This window comes from Copadichromis virginalis, linkage group LG17 (assembly GCF_057382275.1).
Source record: "Copadichromis virginalis isolate Kocher_CV1m ecotype Utaka linkage group LG17, C_Virginalis_male_GT1.1, whole genome shotgun sequence".
In the NCBI taxonomy this organism is placed as follows: domain Eukaryota; kingdom Metazoa; phylum Chordata; class Actinopteri; order Cichliformes; family Cichlidae; genus Copadichromis; species Copadichromis virginalis.
This window is the reverse complement of record NC_140634.1, coordinates 38,734,216-38,752,983: the sequence shown is the minus strand read 5'-3', so window position 1 is coordinate 38,752,983 and position 18,768 is coordinate 38,734,216. Positions and strand designations below refer to the sequence as shown.

The window sequence follows — 18,768 nt, the reverse complement described above, 5'->3', positions numbered from 1 at the left end:
AGCAGATGGTTCGTGCTGTCCTTAATCACGTAATTCTGGGTTTGACTCCACCTTCTTTGTGGAGTTGGCGTGCTCTGTCAGTGTGGGACTGCAGCATTCCTCCCACGGTGCTACAGTCATGCATGCAATATGGCTGTAAATCAGGTGCGAGTGTGAGCACGAAGGGCTGTGTGTCTCTCCGTGAGCATCCTCTGCGATAGACTGGCGACCTGTCCGTGGTGCACGCCACCTCACACCTAATGAGAGCTGAGATGGTCTCCAGCCCCCTGTGAATGAAAGTAGTGGTTAAGAAAATAGATAGGCGGATTAAAACTATCATTTATTTATGTCTGATACAAAGTAATTACAATCAGTTGTTACTTATTGTTACACTGTTATACATTTAGTACTTTAACATCACTTTAAGCTACATTTAGTTGCTCTTACAGGTAAAAATGTGCTTTACAGTGTGGAATCAGTACTTCTGTGTAAGTAATAGGATTACTTCTACATAACCTCTACATACATATCTGCCTTCTAGTTGATGATTCAGTTCCTTTGATTAAAATGAGCTGATAATAAATACATGCATGGCACTGAAGTTCGAGGTTAATGACATATTTTATATTTTATAATACACATATTTTTAAAGCTAGTCAAGCTCTGCTTAAGTGTTATATAAATGTGGGTTGAATAACTAATCTTTGCAGACAAGCATCAGCAAAATGAATCCTCAGCTGTAGAGAGTAGAAACCTCTCTGCATCAGTGTGTGATTTTTCATGTCCCATTAACGCTGATGAAGATGATGCTGCCTCTTTACATTATTCATGCACTCGGCCCACAGAGAAAGTGCATTCTGGTGCACACCGGGCACTCGTTCACAGCAGGAGGCACAATGTGCAGTTTCAGATGACACGTACACAAACGGCGTGTGGCTGGGTTTTGGTTGGAAGCCTGTTGTGTTAAATTCAGATACACTTTTGTTAAGCTGGCCAATCAGCCCTTACTGGCTCGTTACTTGAGTACTCTCAGTGAGTTTGATGTTAGGAGAGATAAATCCAGTTAAGGCACACTTGAGTATGAGTTGCCTAGTGCTTACTTCTCTTCAGATAAATGGATGTTGAAAGGCGGCTGCTAATTAGCAATGATTGGCACTGAATTTAAGTGTATGTGTTTATGTGTGGTGTATGGATGCGTATGTGTGCTGCTCCATAGTGAATCGACACAGTTGTAGGTGACGGAGGGCTCGATGTGGCTACAATGATTTGTTTCTCTCAGAGAGCACATGTGCCTGTGTTTACAACAACAGATTGTAACTTTCTCCAGTTTTACACGCAGATAAAGTTTCAGCCACGCCTCATGTCTATTCTACTTTTGCTAGACAAGTGGGGAATACAGTAAGTGCAGCAGTTTTTAAAAAAATCTGCAAACACAGATATAAATAAAAAGCATAAAAAAAGGTCCGGGCTCTGGTGAGGCCAATCCACGGCTTATAGTGTTCCCGTATGTGTTTTCCTATTATGGAATACTTTTACTGCATTGGCACTGTTCTTGGGATCATTGATTTTGGGGCAAGCTGCCAGTAATTCCTAAAAATACACTTTAAGATGGGTCTGTTCGGTGCAGACTGGTGCAGGCTTGGGACTTTCACACAGTACTGTAAACAGTTGAAAAATGTAATATTTGTATTATACAAATGAAGTAATGTTTCTGCTATTAAAACTGTCTGTTGGGAACTCTGCAAGTCTAATTTTATTGATATGTTAAATGCTGAAAAAATATAGACAATACAAATGATCAGGAGAGATGTAACAAAGTATCCAAGGCAAACTATTCAGCTGTTAAACCTGTCGAACTCCAGTCCTCGAGGGCCGCTGTAAACTTTTAAATGTGTCCCTGCTGCAACACACCTGAAGAAAGTTAATTGGTCTTTAGCAAGAATTGAGTGCATGCTGAGGTGGCAACCCCCTAACCAGACTCAAGTACATTTAAATGAATGTAAGTTTTTGAAAAAATGTTCATTCATTTATGAATTGCCGCCTCAGCATGCAGTCAAGTTCTACAGAGCCTTGCTAATGACTTAGTTATGCTATTCAGGTGTGTCGCAGCAGGGACACATGGAAACGTTTTAGGACTGGAGTTCGACACCGATGTATTAAACCAACAGTCCAGGCCGCTTTTCTCTGAAACATCAAACAAAGCCCTGCATGTGGATGCTGATGTACAACGTCCTCGTTTGTGGATTAACATGACTGCGTGTTTAAAAGTGTTGTACCTTCTCTTGTAACCAGCAGAGTGCAGTGTGTTGATTCTAGCTGGATGCACACATGCAGATTAAAGAGCAAACATCGTGTAAATGCAGATATTCGGTGCACTGGATGGTTAAATGTTTGTAACCCAGTTTACACCATTTTGGACATTTGTGATCTGATGTTCATCGAAACACCTGATGTTATATTGTTTGGAACGATTGTAATAAATGACTCCAGCAGAGAATTCAAAATATGACGTTTGTTGCTGTTTTTCTTTTGAATTTGACGGCTCTGAACATCCTGTAGATATTTACTGCATTTATTTTTGTTTCTGTTAACAGCGACTTTACTGATGGCAGCACAGTCCACTCCTGCAGCCACAGGCTTTGCAGCAGGTGAGGCGTGTGTCAGCTGTCAGTAACCTTGGTGTCAGAGGCAGACGTGTTTCCCTCGTGTACTCCTCCCTCCCGGCTCTCTTCTCTTCTAAAAGCTATTACGCTATGCTCCCTAAATGTTGCGGTCAGCACAACCTTCCTCAAGTCAGATTACTCTCTCCCCCTGTGAAGCCATGAGCTGGTGGATGTGTGCGCGACTGTGTATTGTATGTGTTTACATGTTTCTATGTATATCTGTCTGCAGTGCAATTTTAAATCCAAGTCAACAACAATTTGCCCCATCCCTCCTCTTGATCCTGTCTCGTTCCACTCGTACTTATTTAAGTGCCTTTCTCGGTGATTACGAGGAGGAGGAGGGAGCAAGAAGTTATTTTGGGATTTTAATTATTTTCCTGCTGATGTGCACAATTATTTTCAAGCTTCGAGTGCCTCGTGCATTGATTGTTGAAATTGTGTGTGTTTGTGCAACTGCGCATAAGAACCTCTGCTTGTGAAGATGGGAGCTACAGTAAATTTGTGTCTTATGCATGAATATGTGTGCAGCATCAGACCTTAAAGAGAGCCTATTACACTCATTTGCACCTCATTTTCATTCTTGGATCTTAGCAAAGGAGCTTTGTATGATTTATACCTCGAAATAATCCCCATTTGTCTCGTATAGCCCCTCATATTCATCCACTGCCAGCTGCTCTCCTTTTAGGCCACCCTTACTTTAAGCTGATGCCCTTCTGATTGGCTTCACCCCTGAATAATAAGGTTTGATCAGCAGATGGGAGTGATTGAGTGATAATGATTTCTCCTTCCTTTGACTAAAAGAAGTAAGTAGTTAATGCGAGCCTCCACCACTGTAACATTAAACATGTGACAGCGCACGAGGGAAAGCACGTTAGTTCCCCTTCAGTGTAACTGTAGCTGTGATACTTAGTGCATCCCAGCTGAAAAGGTGATGACTGGGGGCAATTTAAGGATGCCAGAGTTGTGACATGTGAAGTTGAGCATAAGAAAGGTGATTAGCTGTTTTGTGTTCATTACATATTGTATGCTGACTAATTTGCATGAAGGTGAGGGGTGTCTGCACCAGAGATGAAATATGATAAAGCACCAAACTAGTGTGCAATTTTCACGATGGGACAAATTCTCCTGAAGCTTTCACAGTGACCACATATGTTTAAAATATGGGTTTTCTGGTCAAATATTTTGCCTTGTGTTGCTTGTGGTCTGATGACTGAGGTAATGATTGGCCAAAAGAAAGTTCACAATGGATCGACAGAGCCTGCAGGTCTGCGTAGTTCTGTTTGAAAAGACCGTGCAATGCATTTCTTTCTTTACCAGTTAGAGTGCAATAAGACGTTTTACCATGCTACACATTTTTTTATGCTTTGAATTTTTACTGTACTTGCATGGCTATAACTTCTATCAGTGATGGATGCTTATACATCTTCTCTTAATAGAATACTTTGATTCTGCATAGTGCATTTAGCTGTTTAAAGTTAAGTCAGTGGTATTTGTGATGTATGATGACAGAGGTTTTCCCAGAATGAGTGAAATTTTCCATGTTGAAAGTCTGTTTAAACTTGATTTGGAGCTATATTTATTTTTTATTTCTATTTTTTCCCCATCGTGTCACAGCGTCGCTGGCCAGATTATGACTTGTCTGCACTCGGTGTACTTTCTTTGTGTGATGTGTTTTGAGCACTGCCCTCTACGCTGGTGTCCCAGACGGCTTTTGTGTGGGTGCTGGTGATCATCACGGCCAGGAGGCAGAAATTGGATCTTGCACTTTTCATTTTAGCAAGCAACAGATGAAGGCAGGCAGATTATGCACTGTGGCTGTAGTTCCAGCAATTCAGTTACCTCCAGGAAGAGCGCGTGGAACATTCAACATGCTTCTGATGATTAATCATCCTTTTTTTGTAGCTGGTTAAATGTTATACATACTTATTTGTAAACATGTACAAGTCGTGCACGCACAGTTTCATCAGGTTTTTTGTTCACTGCCAGAGGGAATAAAAACGCTTGTGTAGTTACCTCAGATACTCTGACAGGTTTTTGTTACATGGCAATCCTCTCATGTCCGAGTCTGGCTGAGAATTAAACCTGAGAATATTCTAGTCTGTTAAGCTGTGAAGTGACAGAGACATGGAGTTTTTCCTTTTTTTAATCTGTCTGCTTATACTCAAACATCCCAGAGAGAAATCTGTCATGGATATTATTTTTCACTCTTATCTAGGAATGTGCAACAATGTCACCTTCAAATAATAATACTGTTTGTTCAGCCTTCTTTCTAGATTATTTTAGGCTCATATTGTTGTTTTCGTCCTTCTTTTTATGTTTATTTCTGACTTCCTTTTTTCATTTCAACCGTCCACTGCTGTAACTTCAAATTACCTTTCATGCTTTTTCACACATGAAATTTATCTGCTTTTTTGTGTTTGAATCTCTCGTACCGTAAACCTTTGTGTAGCGCTACAGCTCTGTAAATCTAGGCCACAATGCAGGATTGTTTTCACTAATGTGAGAGAGATGGCGTGTGACAGGGGGAATAAAGAAAAGAGGGTTTTATGTAGCCTGAGGAACGACATCAAGAGCTTTCTCAAGACCTAAATACATCCCTTGCAACCTGTACTACAATTATCTGACCCCTACGCTCATGTAAGACCTCCTTCCCTGGCAGCACACTTCTAATATTGTCTAGCTCAGGGTCTCATTGTGGGAAACCAAGTGAGTAAAGGTGCATGGGACGAGAAGAGGCGTCTTTCTTATACGCTGTGAATTATGCAGAGTGACAGATAGGGGTTTGAGGGGAAAGTATACTTGGAAAAAATTAAGCCAATACTAATTTAGCAAGTTAAAAATATATGAACAGAAACATGTCAGTATCTATCCATCCATTTTCCTGACTGTGCATCAAACCAAGGTCACGCTGGGGCTGGAGCCTGTGCTGGATGTCAGGCGGATACACAACAGCATATTCATGAATGTATTCATTTATTTTCATCCTAGAAAAGCACTGATCCCAATCAGAGCTCGTCTCCATCTGTAAAAACTGTTGCAGCAGCAAATATGCCAGCTATCCTAGCACCGAAGTCGGCACAGTTTGAAAAGAGAAGTAAAGCAAAGCGGAGCCTTAGGGCTGCTTTTGTTTTAATGCATTTTATCACACTCTTAGTAAGATGTGTGAAAAACACTCTTCCCAGGATCCTTTAGGCCAAAGACACATCTATAAATTACTTGATCAGTATTTAAAAAAAGAGAGAGATTAAGTTTTTTCATGATGAAAAACAAGAACTGCTCATAAATGTAAAGATGAAACAAAGAATTTAAATTGTAAATTCTTTATTAATAGCTCTGTCTGTATACCAGCAGATAATCACATTATTTATGTATTTATTAGACACTGATGGCCTTGGAGAATAAAACTTAATGTCTAGTAATCCCCAGATTAGTTTTTCTACTGTCTGGTTCTGTGCAACCAAAAAAACCCGACTACTGCATTTATTGACTTCAAATTGACGCTATAAACAATAACAAGCTAGTTCAATTTAAAATAACCTGGAATCTAGAAAGCCTAGAAATAGCACCTTCATTAAACTGAAAATGTTCAGTTGACACATATGTATGTATGGGAGTTATTTTAATCTAAAATGATAAGCCGAGTTAACTAATAACAACACTGAGAAATTAGCCTAATCAGCTTTATCCTGTACAAACCTCGCTGCAACGGCACTGAAATACTACTGTGAACAGCTTGGATGGAAATCTTAAGCTCTACAACCAAACATGTTGTTCTGTTTTTCAAGGCAGCCAAGTTACTTTTTGACAAATAGTTCAATTTACAGTGTAATGCCATCCATCCATCCTGGAGCCTGTCCCAGCTGTCGCAGGGCGGGGTCTTTCTGTGTAGAGTTTGCACGCTCTCCCCGTGCTTGCGTGGGCTCTCTCTGGGTGCTCCAGCTTCCTCCCACAGTCCTGACATGCAGTTAGTGCGGTTATGTTAATTGGTAACACTAAATTGCCCGTAGGTCTAAATGTGTAAAGGTTATTAAATGTAAGATATTCACATATAGTTTTGTGGTAATTAATTATCAAATGACATGGTTAGCTTTATTCCAGCTAAACATTAGCATGTTAGCATATATAAATGCATATAGCTAAAAGGACTGACAAATAACTCAAATTATTGTCAGTTATTGTGAAATTCTTTTTAAACAATTAATTTAGTAATTAACCAAGAGCTTTATTTTTAGGGGTGGCACAGGTGCCTAAAACATAATCCTAATGTAAAGGTCAACAAATGGCCTGTCAGAGCTTCACAACTTGCTGCAGGGGCTGTTGTGTCTCAGGTCCTCCTGTGCTGTGATCATAGTGCTTTCATTTAAGCCCTCAAGGATGTGAAATCCAGTTTAACATGGAATCCAATGGCCCAGTTACTCTTCAATTAAATCTCTTTCAATCTTTCTCCTGGCATTGGCTCCCAGTTCTTCTGTTTTGAAATGCGCTAATGTGCAAGAGCCAGCAGTCATTTTTAAGATTTGTGTGCAGGTCTCTTTGATTTTTCTTTATTTTCTTTCCACCATTGGCATGGATCTCTCAGGAGGAACCGGCAGGTGTGAAGAGTAACTGTCAGTCAACAGTTACTCTATATGTGCAAGATAGCTAAGCATAGAAGTTCAAACAGTAATTGATGGGGCATCAGTTCATGAGTCTAACCTTCTGCCTTGTCCGCTAATTTATGGATTAGCATCCTTTGCTATCAAAAGAACCATTAATTTTGAATGAAAAAATCAGTATGAAGCTGCAAAACATATCTGATCTCTATAATTAAACTATAAGTAATGGAAATCTTTTACCATATGGGATTGCTCTGTTATGGTAATTTCTGATTATTAGATACTTAAACTTTGCATTTTCATTCTAATAATAATACCACAATTTTATTGCATTTATATTTATAGAGCTGATTTAAGTTACCCTAAATAATTTTTGTATTAATTACTTAATGCCAACTAAACGTAACAATGTTAAGTTAGCATGTTAGCAGTATATTGTAAACATAGCATGCCTTTTTGAGTCCTACCCGTGTTTGTGCAAATTGATGAAATTAAATGGTAAATGGCCTGCATTTGTATAGCGCTTTACTCGTCCCTAAGGACCCCAAAGCGCTTTACACTACATTCAGTCATTCACCCATTCACGCACACATTCACACACTGGTGATGGCAGCTACATTGTAGCCACAGCCATCCTGGGGCGCGCTGACAGAGGCGAGGCTATCAAAGTAAATATAGTTTACTTTGATAATAAACAAAATATAGCATTTTAAAGCTAAATCTAATTCTTCAAAAAGTATTTTAAAAAATAGATGAAATTTAATATTTACTAAAAGTCCAGCTGCAGATCGAGCATACCATGAAATCACAGAAGTCTCTAATTTATCTGTGACTTTATTAGCTTTGGATCTGGAATCCATACCTCATTGGGACTCAGGACTAGCTAATTATATACATTTATCCATGCTGGCCACTGCGATTGAGGTTCAGCAAAATTTCAAAGATGAGAAGAAGGTTAAAAACAGTTTTTAAGAACTATGGCAAAACAACTTTACAACATCAGTTGGTTGACTGACTAACTACTTTGGATGTTATTGGTTATTAAGATACATTGTGAGATATACCACTTTTATTCAGTGCCCAGAGGCCTGTACTATGAAGCAGGACTGACCCTGGGTTTCTTGTGCTGTGAAGGTGGTTTTTGGTAACATATGCGGTAGACCTTACCTGCTGGGGAATGTTGTGGAAGGTTATGTTTGAGATTAGAGATCACCAGGGCAGAAATCCCTGCCTACCAACCAATCACTTCTGAAAAATAGTATCTGTGTGCAGACAGTAGTATGTTTTTCAGCAGTTTGTTTCCCTGATGAGCACCAGTACAAAATATTCTTAAACTTTATTCCTTTAGGGTTTTTTTTCATGTTGGCTAAACACAATTATACAACAATTTCATTGTTTTATTAGCATTAATGTATTCATATATGATATTAATATATTATATATGAAAACAGGAAACTGCTGGAGAAAGTTTTCAACTGGTTTAACTGGCAACAGGTGAGCAGAGATTCACCAATCTGCAAAGATGAGGCTAAAAATCAGTTTTGGATGCAAATGTATGCAAAAACTGGTGATAAAAAAAAAAATACTGAACGTTTGATACTTGCACTGAGCAGCATTTAAGTGTAATATGCAAGTGCTAGTGAGTAAAGCACAAGTGAATGAAGGACATTTTCTATCCCTTTCCAATGAGCTACTGCCGGTGATGACACATTTTCTAAATTTAAGTCTAAATCTATTAAAATAAGGTGGCAGCAGCGGCGCGTTCATTACAGTGCAGTTGTAGTGACAGAGCATTATATTCAGCGAGGCAGGAAAAATGAAATGTAAGCACAAAAGTAGCCTTGCTGGTGTTTTATAGCAGCTTTCAATAACCAAAGTGACTTAGCCCTGTAACTCTTGAGCAGCCTCCTTCATCACATGATAAAACTAAAAGCTCTGGTTGCTGGATCTGGAGTCCGACTTTATAACCAGCTGCTTAAAGTCTCGCTTTTCCACCATATAACTGCATCGGTGATTTCCATCCACCCTTTGCTTTTCCAGTTATATGGAGCGAGTGCTCCGGGGACTCTTGGTGGAGTCACTTATTTACATTTGAGTCGCACATCACCAGCTGCTCGTATCACCTCGTTCTTAGCATTTGATGCTGGGTTTTTACCTCATTTGATGATACGGGTTTGTTGTTTTCACCTTTAGCGAGAAGAGTTTTCTTTTATATTTTTCAAAGTACCGTGATTTGTTGGAAGCTGTTGAAGTAGATCCCTTTTTAGGTACTAATTCATCGTCGGAGGCTGACACATAGCTCTCGCAGTCAGACATGCCTGGGACTGTATGCACTGGAAACATGGGATTATTATTGCAGTTTAGTGAAACTAAACACACCGAACATGGAACACGAGGCCACACTGTTAGCGAAGATTTACGTAAATTTGACAAGCTGAATGCATTCTGTACTGTACAGGAGACACAGTACGAGACTGATTGACAGTGGTCTACAGCCTATCAGGACGCAGAACACCATACACTGTAAAAAACAAACCAAAAAAAACAAAGTTGCACACAAAAAATTGTCGAAACAGCAACGCCACGAAAGGTGAACTGTGTTATAGTGAGGGACCACCGTAAGCTCAAAATCCTGGGACACAGACCCAGCCCAGTGATATGTGTGTGTTAGACTGGTCAGATAATTTCTACTACCATGTAAAACAGGAGACTGACGGAGGAAATGAGTCGGGGAATGCCTCGTGTCTGCCTGCTGCGCTCCTATAACGTCTCGCATTACTACGAGTGTTCTTTTCCTTATATTCAAGCACGAGAAGACTATTTTCAAAGGCTTTCTTGGCAAAATGTGGTGTGAAAGCTCCTCATGCGTCTGCGCTTTAGGATCATCAGTGACTCACAACCTCAACAAATCAGTCCAGCGAGCAGATGAGCAAGCACTCACATTTCCAGCACTCCCTGCCATTCTGCTCTCCTCTGATGTTCACTTTAGATTTTTCTCCCTCAGCTTCCCCGCCTCTCCGCTCGCAGGGCATTGCCCCTCTTTTTCTCTCTCTTCACCACAAGGAGTAGTCCTTTGTGTTTGTGGATGTATTTCTGCTATGACTGTGTCTATTCTGTGTCCGTTCTTTCTCTTTACATGCTCATGCTTGGATTGGTTCAGTTCAGGCAGAATTACAGATGGATTACATTAGATGGATTGTACTGAATGCTTTACACCAATATGTTTTCTTGTAATTGCAGTAGTTTAGAGTGTTTACTTGAATCGGCTGCCCTTTGAGCAGTGTGTATGATTCATTTCACTGATGCCCCATTAAGCTGTTTGCTTTTATCTCCCTTCCAAATGTCCTTATTTATTTTTAACTTGGCATGTCCTCACTAGTTGCCTGCCTCGCTAAAGGTCACAACACCATCAGCAACATTACCACAAATACCAGCTAAACAAAAAATAAATAATAAATCTGGCAACCTGTTACCGTGCCTGCCTGCCTGCCGTCACAACAGCCGCCAGCCAATCCTCAGCGTTGGAGGTGTGGCTTGTACTCGCTGCGTGCCTGCTCGGAGCTCCTTGTGTATATTCTGAATGAAACGGCAAGTGAAGCATTTCCCTGCGTGCTGAGCGCTGCTCCGCTCACTGCTCTGAGTGTGCGAGTGAAGGGAAATCTGACTTGAGCCTCAGCATAGTGGGAGTCACTCTGTGCCACACCGGGAGTGCCTTTGGGTGAGGCGGGGGTTGTTTTGCAAGAAAGGGGTTCGTCAAGCAGTGGTTAATGGAGAGAGAGCAAGACAGGAGGAGGCAGAGAGCACTTTTCAGTCCCTCTGAATCTTTCATGAAGGGAGATCCTCCAACATCAAGCCGCCTGATGGACTGAGAGAAAGAGTTGGTGTTCGCTTAACAGGCACCAACAGTGACAGAGGAACACGGGGAGAAGGAGGGGGCACTGGGGCGTGAGAGCAGGAGAGACCAGGAGAGGGATGGACAAGCCGTAATAAGAAGGGGAATTCTTCTGTATGTGGCCCAGCTGTAGAAGCTCCTCTGAGAGCCTCTGATGAACCGAAGACCAGCAGAAAAACAGAGGGCACGAGCCACAGAAGAGAGGGAGCGGGAGGGCACGACCGCTGGCTGGCTAATCCCTAAAAACTCGCGAAGAACGAGGGAAAAGGGAAAGAATTGAAAGCACAGAGGCAGAGCAACCAAAAGGTATGTGTGAGCTGGCCTTTTCCTGAGTGACCGTTTGTGCATGCTCAGGCTCTCTGCAGCATTTTAACCCAGTGGAAAAGTTCAGTGTGTCTACAAGAGAAGGGCTAACTAAAGCATACATGACGAGCCCGTGGGGCTAAAATTGGGCGGAATTTGGTAGAATTTGACAGAAGAGCACAAGTCTGCCCACAGGGATGTCATCCAACGAGCTGAGCGTCGAGATGGACTCGTGCATTCGGACGTTCAAGGAGCACATGCACCTGGAGCTGGAGCCACCCAAGATGCCAGGTGTCATGGGAGGGAAGAGGGGAGCCACGTCCCCGAAGCTGTCCCCTAGAAGCTCCCCGCGGCTCTTCCGCAAGCTGATGGTCAACAAGAGCATCCGACAGAGGCGACGCTTCACTGTAGCTCATACCTGGTAAGGCCTGCGGGTTGGTGGGCAATAAAAAAGTAGGGGTGGAGGGAAAATGTGCAGACTAAGATTGATTGATGTGACAGAGAGTTAAAGCTAGGGGAAAGACTGAATGTGGATGTGAATAGTAAAGTAAAGAAGATCTAATGGGTTTACTTTGGTGGGAAACCCATGAGGGAGCGTGGCTGAGGGACAGCGTTAGAGCTGGGGTGTAGCCGTCAGGGAGGAATTCATTTGCCAATAGAGATGCCGTGACGTGGGGAAAAGAGGGGGAAAATGGAAGGTGAGAGAATCCAAGTATAGAGACTGAGCTGACAAAAAACAGCCCGTGGTTTCTAAAAGGGAAACCAATTTTGTGGTAAGCATGGGGTCAGAAATATATCAGGGCTGGGCTGCTGTGGGATGACTCGTTACTGGGTTAGAGGATTACATAATGGACTAAAATCACATTCGGCAGACTCCCCTGTCCTCCATTTTGATGTGGTGTCTCTGCCCCATACCTGGGTGAGATTTGTGTGCGTGCAGATCAGCCCTTGTTTTGGATGGCTGCTGTGATATGCAGGGAGTGTTGGGTGTGTTATGCAACCTGGTGGTTCTTAACCTTTTTTTCTTTTGGCTGACAACCCCAATGAGGAAATGGATGTTCACACAACACGAGCGCAACACAAAATGCCAAATATGTTGGAGCATCCACAGCACGGAGTACGGCTCTGTTTACATTTCGTTGTGTAGTTTACACAGACGGCATTTCTCTTTGTGTCAATCTTATTATAAAGAAGCCCAGATGCAGGAAGTCTGACTTTCCGAGTTCAGTAAGAGCACAGGGTCTACTTCCCATAAACACCTTAATTCTATCCTTTTTTTTCTATTTTGTGCCCCCACCCACACCCTAAATCTACCTTTTCGTTTTGCAGCGGTTAGAGACTACAGGAGAAAGGATGACTTGCTTTGTTATGCAATGTATGGATTAGAGGCAAAGAGCTGATGTGATTTGACTGCAAGAGCTCAAGGTGACTCTTTCTGGTTAAATTAGGTGGTGGAAGACGGGGATGTAATTCTTTATTTTTTTTTCGTGACATTTTTGAAGGTGAAAACCATCACAACCATCTTCAGAGGAGGGTGATTGTCACGTACCTTTAAGCACGTACCGCATGACACCGAAATGGGTTGCACATTCGACGTAACATGATAAAGCAGGCTTGTCACTGCTTGGGCGGGTCTTAAAAACATTTCCTGTGGTGGGACATGCAGGAAGAAAAAGAAAAATGAGTCTCGATATCAATCTGCCCCTCTGTGTTGTGACTACAATCTGAGATGTTTGCATGACAGAAAAAGAAGACATAATGTGTGTGATGTGCAGCTTTACCTGTGGTCCGTGTAAGAGTGCATACGTGCACGGATGATTTTGAATGCAGATATTACAGCGGTTGTTTGTTTTGCCCCCTCTCGTTGTATATCTCACCATCTCCTCCCTACACAGCAGCAGCAGAAAGGGGACTCGTGCCTGTTTATCTCTCTGCTTGTATAGTATAGAGCACAGGGAGATTAGTGGGGGTTGGGTGGGTACAGGGGCAAAGCACAAGAAGGGAGAAACAAGGAGAATGGCTTCATTTAGACATCATTAAAGACGTCAGTAGTGTCCTTTGACTTGTTCGTTCTCATAAATCCACAGCATATGGGCCGGAGCCAGGGACTCGACAACACCTATAACACTAATTGCAGCCATTAGGCGTAAGTCTAATGCATTTACAGCAGATTCATGATAGGGCGTCCTCGGGCAAGACACAGAGATCTGTCTGCTGTCTAATTATAATTCTCTGAAAGTTACAAATAAAATTTTCTTTTAATCAAATAGGAAGGAAGAGATCAAAAAGCAGAGCAGACACAGTAAGAGAGAGCGTTTTGGGGGAGAAAAAACCCACCAGTCATCTCCAAAAGAGGGAGGTGTGGCAATTAGGATGGAAATGCCAGCTGACAGCCAGGACCAGAATAGGACCAGGTGTTTCAGACTTCATTTCATGCTCATTTTCTTTTAATCCCACACACATTAAATGTTAGGATGCCATTAAAATACACAGCGAGACGATTAATCATCACACGTTCGGCTTTATCTCGTGACGTAAAATGTGCTGCGTGCTGCACCAGAATATCAATGACGTTTTTCCTTGGAGAACAAAAACCTTACCTGGAAATCCTTCAGGGCATTACTGTCTGCTCATACTGGCCTAATTGTCTCCCCACCTGTCCCAGACCTCGGGGAAATACTGGAGAAAAATAAGATGAATCGGTGATCCGTATTGCTCAGGCGCGCCTGCCGTCGTACGAGTAGCAAAGAACTGTCATTATGTAATGATGCCTATATGTATGTGAGCTCTAAATGTACCACTGCAATAATTATCACAGGTGAATATTTACTCAGATATATGCTCAGAATATAAATAACCTTTAAGTTCAAATGGTTTTCTTAGTACTGGAAAAGTAGCTAAGATGCAAATTTAAGGTGCTCTCAGTTGACTCTGTGAATGGGGTTTCTTGTTGTGAGGATCCTCCAGAGAATTGTCACCTGAATCTGCAGCTCCCCCGAGTTTTGCACGGCTGTATAGCCAGTTTCAGCTCATTATTCAGCCGTTTATCGTTTCTTTTTCAGTGTCTCTGCTCTCTGAGCTGTGGAAACGCTCTATAATGCCACTGCAACAACATCACCTGCCCAAACTGGACACAGGTGGAGCAATAGGGGCCAAAAGAGCCACATGTTCCCCCCATGAAATAGAACATGTTTGCCATATCACCTTGAAATAACAGCAAGCAATAAATCAGTAAGACTCTTGGATGAGAGCAGTGGCGGTCCTAGCCTGTTTGGCGCCCTGGGCGAACACTCCCTCTGGCGCCCCCCCTCCTCCTCCGACACACACACACACACACACACACACACACACACACACACACACACACACACACACACGAAGAGAGAGAGAGTATGCATAGTATGCAAACAGCTACCAAGCAGCCATCATAATTCCTCATACAATGAGAACAGGACAAATCAACAACTGACAAAGACTCATTAATATTAAAATCTGTAACATAATGTGTTGTTTGGAGTTTAGTCTGTTACTGTTGCTATTTTTACCATTTATTCTTGGAGCAACTGTAACCTACATAATTTCCTTAGGGATTAATAAAGTATTCTGATTCTGATTGTTTCAGGATGACCTGCCATTATCCAATGACACATCTGCTTACCTGCATCTTTTGCTCGTTTCTCCTCCTCCTCTTTTCTCTTTTTTCTAAACTGAGCACCTGATGGCTTTGAACTTTTCTTGTCCATCTTGGTTTTTATTTTGCACTCCAGTATGAATACAAGTCCTCCAACCCGAGGATCACCACAACATAACCTAACAGACCTACACCCTGGTTCACAGATTCACTTTGTCTAGGGTTTATTTCTGGGATTTCACACAACCCAGGATTCAAATCATGAATACATAATGGGCTTGGATTTACAACATTATGAATGAAATGTGCTCTATTTGGAAGCAGCCTGGTTGTGTGAGAGACTTTAAATCATCAAACTGCAAATTATAAATTTTAAATTGTTATTGATCCCTTTATCCCGAGTCCTAAAGTGTATATTTATTTTCTTACTGTTCTTATATTTATTGTTTGTTTACTTGCACTGCTGTAACTGCAGCCTCGTCGTCTCGTCTCTCTATATCCTGGACTGGATGTAGCGGAGATGACAATAAAGTTTACTTTGACTTCAGCAGCGAGCAGGCACACCGAGGGCTCTCGCGCTCACTTTTCGCGTATAGAATTTCGAAAAAACATTGGTGCAAATTATAAGTCTGTATCATGATGTCTGGTGTTTTCGTGCTTGTTGGTTTGTTTTTATTTAGTTTTATTCTGCCAGATGCTGCTCCAGCCAGCCAGAGAATCCGCCCCTCCCTCTCCTCTCTGTGCCGCAAGCAGCAGGTGCACCTCACAAACGGAGGGCGCCCTTACTCCCAGCAAATGGGCGATAGAAAACCGATCGGTGCCTACGGCATTCCCAATATGCGCTGGCTGATGTCGGAGCAGCATGAGTACGAGGAATTTTTTTATTTATTTTTTTTTGCCGATGCCCGTGATTCCGCCCCCCCACCACGATGCTGTCCCGGGCAACCGCCCGTGTCGCCCGTATCTAAAACCGCTACTGGATGAGAGCATAGACGTCTTCAAAAAAAGTCCAGTTGCCTTCTTTCAAAGCTAGATTTGATGATTATCCAACATAACCATAGCTGTGACCAAAGAGGTTATGCGTGCGTCATTCCTTCTGTCTGCAAACACAGTAGTTCGAAGATTTTTGAGTAAATTGTGGTAAAACTTTGTAGGAGTGTAGAGTGGGGTCATGTTAGCAATCCACTAAAATTTCACTCAACAGTCAACATAATGATTTCTGGTGGAAAACTGGTAACAAATATAACTGATTCTTACAAGTGTGGTGCACCAGCATATAACAAGTGATAATAATGCTATATATATATATATATATATATATATATACATACACACACACTCTGCTGGAGCCACTCGCCTAGCTTGGGAGTCACCGCACCTAGTGCTCCGATTACCACGGGGACCACCGTTACCTTCACCCTCCACATCCTCTCGAGCTCTTCTCTGAGCCCTTGGTATTTCTCCAGCTTCTCGTGTTCCTTCTTCCTGATATTGCTGTCATTGGGAACCGCTACATCGATCACTACGGCCGTCTTCTTCTGTTTGTCTACCACCACTATGTCCGGTTGGTTAGCCACCACCATTTTGTCCGTCTGTATCTGGAAGTCCCACAGGATCTTAGCTCGGTCATTCTCCACCACCCTTGGGGGCATCTCCCATTTTGACCTCGGGACTTCCAGGTTATACTCGGCACAGATGTTCCTGTACACTATGCCGGCCACTTGGTTATGGCGTTCCATATATATATATAGAGGATATATATATATATATATATATATATATATATATATATATATATAACCATGTTTCTTACAGCCATTGTTTGTATTGACAACATGTAGAAAATGATATATGGGGACTCTGAGTATCACAGTACATCTTGTTCAATGTCAAACAAGGTCAAACGTTCATAAAACGTCTTTTTTAAAATAAATAAATAAATGTGCTCCAAATTCTGCTGCTTTTGTTTGTATTGGCAACATTTCAGAAATGATACTCATATATGGAAATTCCTTCTTTAACCTCCTAGGACCTGGCGCCCACATATGTGGACATCACATTTTGGGTTATTTTGACCAAAATACTGAATTTTGCTCTACATGGGCCTGAAATCCACTTACGAGGACATTAAACTGCTGCTGTTCTATCAAAATTAGAAATGCATGCAGAACTCATTTCTATATACGAGATCCAATGCTGTTCCCTTAAAAGTAAATACTGCCCCGAGAGTCTTGGTGGAGGTTCGCCCTCATGGAGTGCTGCTTGTTTCATCACAGTTTGTCATAACGGATGAAAACCGGCACTATAAAAGCAACAGAAAGGCTGGTGGAGCTGTGAAGTAGATCGGATGTTTATTTACCATTATCTGTTCATCATGTTTTTCCAGGAATTGCCAGCTAGGGTCTCCTTCCATTCAAACAACTCCAAGCATGGAGTCTGTCGTGTCTCCCGGTCGCCAAAAAAGGCAACTCTGTTATTGTGCAATCAGACAGAGTGATCATATTAGAGAGAAACATTACTGTGTTGTTGGATTTGAATTACTTGTGGGAACAGTCTGGGACATGGGTTTTTAGACGGTTACAATTAAACAGTTTAAACCAAGCTTGTAACAAAAAGCAACAACAACTAAAAATGGATGATTTATTCTCGAGGTATAGTCGGGGATTTTATTGTAACCACACAGAGAAATATCTTTTCATTAGCTGCTTTTGATTCATAAACTAGGCGGGTGGCGCTAAAATCAAACTGCTCAATCTTTTTAGGATTATCTAACTAAACAAACATACTTCCCATATTTTTTTCCCAGACATTTTTTTTTCTCATGCGTAATGTCTGGTTTTAAATAGCGAGGGCTTATAAATCCCAGCCTTGATGGTAGCAGTATCTGCTGCTGTGGTTGACGAGTGGCTGGTGATCTTCTGACCTACTGGCAGTCAGACAATGACTCTTCTGTTTGACCGGTTCAGCGGTTCCCCCGTCTCTGTCTCCGTCTTTTACGCTCTCTTTGTCTGTCTTTTCTAAATTTGCCCCATTCTGTCTGCTTCATTCTTTCCCTCGCTGCTTGTTTGTTTCTCCTGTGTTTTCTTCTTCAGTCTTTTTATTCCTGCTTTGGTTTCTTTTATGGGCGCCCTTCTCCCTTTTCTTTCTTGTCTGTCTTTCTCTCTTTTGCACTCCAAAGCACCGCAAGATGTAAATGTTTGATGGGCAGCTGAGGCGTACGACCGCTCTGTTTTCCACTCACACAAAAAGCACATTAAGGGGGGAAGAGAGAGGGTGAGGGAGACGGAGACAGAGGGAGAAATTGCCATGGGAATAGGAAGAAGGGAAAAAGAAAAAATATTATTTGCAAAACTTTAAATTTTTAATTATGCTTGCAAATAAATGAACTACACAGTACATGCTTTGCATAACTACTAAACAACACCTAATTAAGATCATCACACCTACATATCTGCGAAATATATAATGCGTAAAGGTCTCTGTCGACAACAAAAGGAAAGATTGTTCACTTTCTCAGCTTTGCCGTCCTTATGCGTGTGACGTCCACAAGATACTTTCAGGTGTGGGGGAAGAGTTGCTGGATATGGGCGGAGGGACGGATAATGAAATGGAGGGAAGGATGTAGAAAGAGAGAACCAGTAAAACAGACTTCATTCACCACAGCAGCGAAAACAAATAGAGGTGGCCCTGCACCGAGGGTTATTT

General features: G+C 41.9%; 1 protein-coding gene across 3 annotated transcripts in view; it reads left to right on the top strand.

Annotated features, from left to right (window-relative positions):
* pde4ba (phosphodiesterase 4B, cAMP-specific a) overlaps positions 1–18,768 on the top strand; it is a 215,680-nt gene that overhangs the window by 69,267 nt on the left and 127,645 nt on the right. The window contains exons 1-2 of one of the 3 annotated variants that reach the window (XM_085436060.1): positions 10,846–11,435; positions 11,628–11,853. The exons of 1 other annotated variant lie outside the window; for it this stretch is intronic. In XM_085436060.1, coding sequence (XP_085292186.1) covers positions 11,630–11,853 — 224 coding nt within the window. In that variant the 5' untranslated portion in view covers positions 10,846–11,435; positions 11,628–11,629. Of the gene's footprint in view, positions 1–10,845; positions 11,854–18,768 lie in introns of those variants that run through there. One more of the 3 variants, XM_085436059.1, reaches the window with a different exon arrangement.